Here is a 4,097-nt window from a genome sequence, read left to right as displayed (position 1 = left end):
TTTTTTTTTGAGGTCACTCTCTTTTCAATGGGTTTTCATTGGGAATCCAGATTTCTAAGGGACCTTCCTGCAGTTCCTATCGCTTCCACTGGATGTCAACAGTCTTTAGAAATTGGTTGAGGTTTTTCCTTTTAGAAATGAAGAAGTAGCCATGTTCAGAATGAGGCTCCAGTGAAGTGTACTGTTTGTTAGAGGCGCGTGACGAGAAAGCATGCTACACATTGTTTTCCTCCGGTATTGAACACAGATCATCCCGTCTTCAATTTTATCTATTATTTACGTAAAAAAAGACCTAAAGTTGTATTACAAAAGTAGTTTGAAATGTTTGGACAAAGCTCAAAACATTTTGGATATATATCGACGGAATTAATCGAACAAAAGGACCATTTGTGATGTTTATGGGAAATATTGGAGTGCCAACAGAAGAAGCTCGTCAAAGGTAAGGCATGAATTATATCTTTATTTCTGCGTTTTGTGTCGCGCCGGGAGGGTTGAAATATGATGGTCTGTGATTGTTCGCTGGGGTGCCTCAGATAATAGCATTGTTTGCTTTCGCCGTAAAGCATTTTTGAAATCTGACACGTTGGCTGGATTCACAACAAGTGTAGCTTTAATTTGGTATATTGAATGTGTGATTTCATGAAAGTTAAATTTTTATAGTAATTTATTTGAATTTGGCACTCTGGTCTTCTTAACCATTTGAGATGTCCAGCTTACCGTGGGTCTCATTGGCACCGAGTAGTACTTCTTCTCTGTTGAAAGCTTCAGAGATCCATCCCTTTCAACGTATGAACTCCCTGTCCCGGCATTATCTTGACTAAATGTACATTTTGTCACGAGTCCTTTTATTCTGGAGTAGAAAAGAGCGGTACCATGATGCCTGATGTAATGTCTGGCTGACGGGCGCGTGGCCACTGACTAGTTAAACTTTATATGAAAATCCATGCTCTCATTTAGAAGGCTAACATCACATTTCATCTTTTCACAAATAGTTTCATATGTAATCACATACGTTTCACAGCATTTAGATGTAAACCCCATCATTGATTAGTGTACACAACCAAAGACAGGAATGTGTGTTTCCTGTCCTTCATGAGATCACCAAATGAAACCAACTCAACATGACTGTCCCTTAAGTGTCCACGAACCATTCCCACATTCTCAAAAATATAAATATTGTTTAATTCTCCAATTTTAGGGATTAGGAGTTTTGGGAAGAAGAATGTCTTTGTTCTCCACGGTCTCTCTCCCTCCATACTCCATGACAGTGAAGGGAGAGAGTTTCTAGCAGGAATTTATGACCGTCGTACAACCTGGGGTAGGAGAGAGAGTGAGCATGATTTACACCCAAAAGGGCCATGTCGTGACACTGTAAAAGGTAAATGTCGAATGGTAAAAAGTTTTGACATAAGATGTCAAATCTAGTAGAAATATTGATTATCTCTTTTGTGTACCATCTGTGTACCATCTTCTAAGGCATCTTCTGAGAAATAATAAAACAATTCAGAAACATGATTAAGACAGACTGAGACCATCTTGCTATAAAGCACGTTTTTTTAATGCTATAAGGAAATTAATACATGAGTGAAAGGGTGACAAAGGTCATAGGTTACAATCTAATCATCAAACTGTTCCGTCTAGTAGCCGTAGCTGTAGGTGTATCAAACTGTTCCGTCTAGTAGCCGTAGCTGTAGGTGTAGTAGACGGTGCCTCTCTTCAGCTGGCAGGTCTCACTGTGTGTTCCTGGGCGGATGGTGGTTCTGCAGGTTCCCATGTGGTGATCTAGTCCGATGATATCATCCCACACCTAATAATAATAATCATCATAATAACAATAATAGTAAAAATATTCATAATAATCTTCCTCCTCATCATTATCATCTTCGTCATCATAATAATAATTGATGGGATTTACATAGTGCTTTTCCAGTGCTCAAAACGCTTTGCATAGTAAGGTGGGAAACTCACCTCCACCGTCAGGACAGAGTTGGGAATGATGTTGGCAAAGTTGAACTGGCCGGGCCAGATGGGATTTTCTTGTTTCTCCAGAGTGTTGCTCTTGCCATGAAAGGATGAACCGCACCACACCTGAGGAAGATAATGTTGTCAGTAGACTTCATTAAACTTAAAAAAAATATATATTGTGCATTAAATACTAAATTATTGCGAATGTACAGTTGGCTCACTTGAATGAGGAAACAGTATATGTATTTTATAATTAATTAATTCATTATTTTGTTTGTTTGTTTATTAGTTCACCTAACAAATAACAAGCACTGACATTTTCAATGTGACACGTCACTGTACGCGACTTGATATCCAAACAAATGACTGCTGACTGTCTACTGTTTACTGTTTGATTATGGCTGTGTCTGTCCTTTTGTGTTATGATGTCTGTCCTGTCTGTAACATTACTGTACTTCTTCTGTTTTATCACCCCACCTGCCTTTCCATTATTGTAAATAAGAATGTTTCGTTAACTGACTGTTCTGGTTAAATAAAGGTAAAATAAATGAATAAATTCACCTTGACGTAAGGGCTTGGTTTTATGAATAGAAATCGTTTCAGGTTGGAGGCACGAATATCATGCACCCTGACGGGGCCGCCATTCAGGTCACAGTGTACAAGAGCCAGGGTGCATAGCACCAGCAGTCCCAGGGACAGAGAGAGAGAGGCCATGGTACACTGTCTGAGAGAGAGTAAACATGTCCATAAGAGCTTGAAACTAACACTACAAACTGTATTCTGACAGGAGTAAAAAAATGAGTTGAAAGATCAGGATATATTATCAATGTTAAGAGATTAGTCAGTGGAAGAAGAGAGAGAGAGATAGAGAGAAATAAATGGAAGACACACAAGAACAATCCTTAATCAGCATAAATACAGGCTCTTATTCAATTGCAGATATTGGCTCTCCAGAAGTGTGTTTGATTTCCACACTAGCTTAATCCTGGATGGAGGGAGATGACACTTGATATAGAAACTGTCAGTCCCATGGTGTTACACATTCAGTTCTGACAGCAAACCTGGCTGAGAAGACATTCAGTGTACTCAAACATTTAGACATTCAGTGTACTCAAACATTTAGACATTCAGTGTACTCAAACATTTAGACATTCAGTGTACTCAAACATTTAGACATTCAGTGTACTCAAACATTTAGACATTCAGTGTACTCAAACATTTAGACATTCAGTCTACTCAAACATTTAGACATTCAGTCTACTCAAACATTTAGACATTCAGTGTACTTTATATCTGCTATTGTGCCAATCTAAATGCGCTTTTTTGGAAAGCCCCTCACTGTCTGCAATCAACTGAATCCCAGCCACAGTCTACAGATATAACAAAGGTAAGATGGATGCCCACACAAAGAGAGAGAGAGAGAGAGAGAGAGAAAGAGAGAACTAAGATCATGTCTTACCTGGATATTCTTGAGCTGGACGTCTGTCTTTTCTAGTCACCCAACTGCTGATGGTCCTTACTGAGCCATCTAGCTGTTTATAAAGATCTCAGCCCCCCCCCCCCCCCCCCCAGGAGGTATGATGACCCACAGGTGGTACGTAGGACTACTCAACCAATGAGAGCACACCTTATATTACCACGAGACGTATGGGAGCCTATGACGTGTAACAACAAATTCTGATACTATCTGAAGTGCTGATTGAACAAATTGTATTCCAGATAATGTCAAAAGGCCAGCCCAGTGAATAAACAGTTAGGTAAGGGAGAGGACATTGCTAAGGGTGGACATGGTAAATAGTACTGCATAGAATTTGTAATTAATCAGTAATACCATTAGTCATTATATACAGTGCATTCAGAAAGTATTCAGACCCCTTGACTTTTCTCTATATTGTTTCTTTACGGCCTTATTCTTAAATTCATTAAAACTTTTTTTTCTCGTCAATCTACACACATTACCCCATAATGACAAAGTGAAAACAGATTTTTTTTTTAATTTTAGCAAATGTATTAAAAATCTAAAACAGAAATACCTAATTTACATAAGTATTCAGACTCTTTGCTATGAGACTCTAAATTGAGCTCAGGTGCATCCTGTTTCCATTGATCATCCTTGAGATGTTACTACAACT

The 4,097-nt window shown here is 38.6% G+C and overlaps 1 protein-coding gene across 2 annotated transcripts; it reads right to left on the bottom strand.

Moving 5' to 3' along the window:
* Positions 1-1,536: 1,536 nt before the first annotated feature.
* On the bottom strand, positions 1,537-3,510 carry LOC139544966 (perforin-1-like). 2 transcript variants are annotated; one of them, XM_071352218.1, is made up of 4 exons: positions 3,425-3,510; positions 2,527-2,689; positions 1,969-2,088; positions 1,537-1,807 (listed from the first exon to the last, which is right to left on the bottom strand). In XM_071352218.1, the coding sequence occupies exons 2-4, from the start codon at positions 2,677-2,679 to the stop codon at positions 1,676-1,678; spliced, it is 405 nt and encodes a 134-aa protein (XP_071208319.1). In that variant the 5' UTR covers positions 2,680-2,689; positions 3,425-3,510; the 3' UTR covers positions 1,537-1,675. The 2 variants fall into 2 exon arrangements, with proteins under 2 accessions (XP_071208319.1, XP_071208320.1); XM_071352219.1 differs by having other exon boundaries at positions 2,527-2,685; positions 3,425-3,493.
* Positions 3,511-4,097: the final 587 nt, after the last annotated feature.

This window comes from Salvelinus alpinus, chromosome 19 (genome assembly GCF_045679555.1).
Source record: "Salvelinus alpinus chromosome 19, SLU_Salpinus.1, whole genome shotgun sequence".
Lineage (NCBI taxonomy): Eukaryota > Metazoa > Chordata > Actinopteri > Salmoniformes > Salmonidae > Salvelinus > Salvelinus alpinus.
Note: the sequence above shows the minus strand (reverse complement) of the source record. Positions and strands in the feature narration are given on the sequence as shown.

Excerpts from the sequence above, each read along its gene's own strand:
- LOC139544966 (XM_071352218.1), bottom strand. The coding sequence starts at position 2,679 with ATGGCCTCTCTCTCTCTGTCCCTGGGACTGCTGGTGCTATGCACCCTG. Across the intron at positions 2,089-2,526 it reads AACCAAGCCCTTACGTCAAG|GTGTGGTGCGGTTCATCCTT; the intron begins GTGAATTTATTC and ends TATCTTCCTCAG. Across the intron at positions 1,808-1,968 it reads ACTCTGTCCTGACGGTGGAG|GTGTGGGATGATATCATCGG; the intron begins GTGAGTTTCCCA and ends TATTATTATTAG.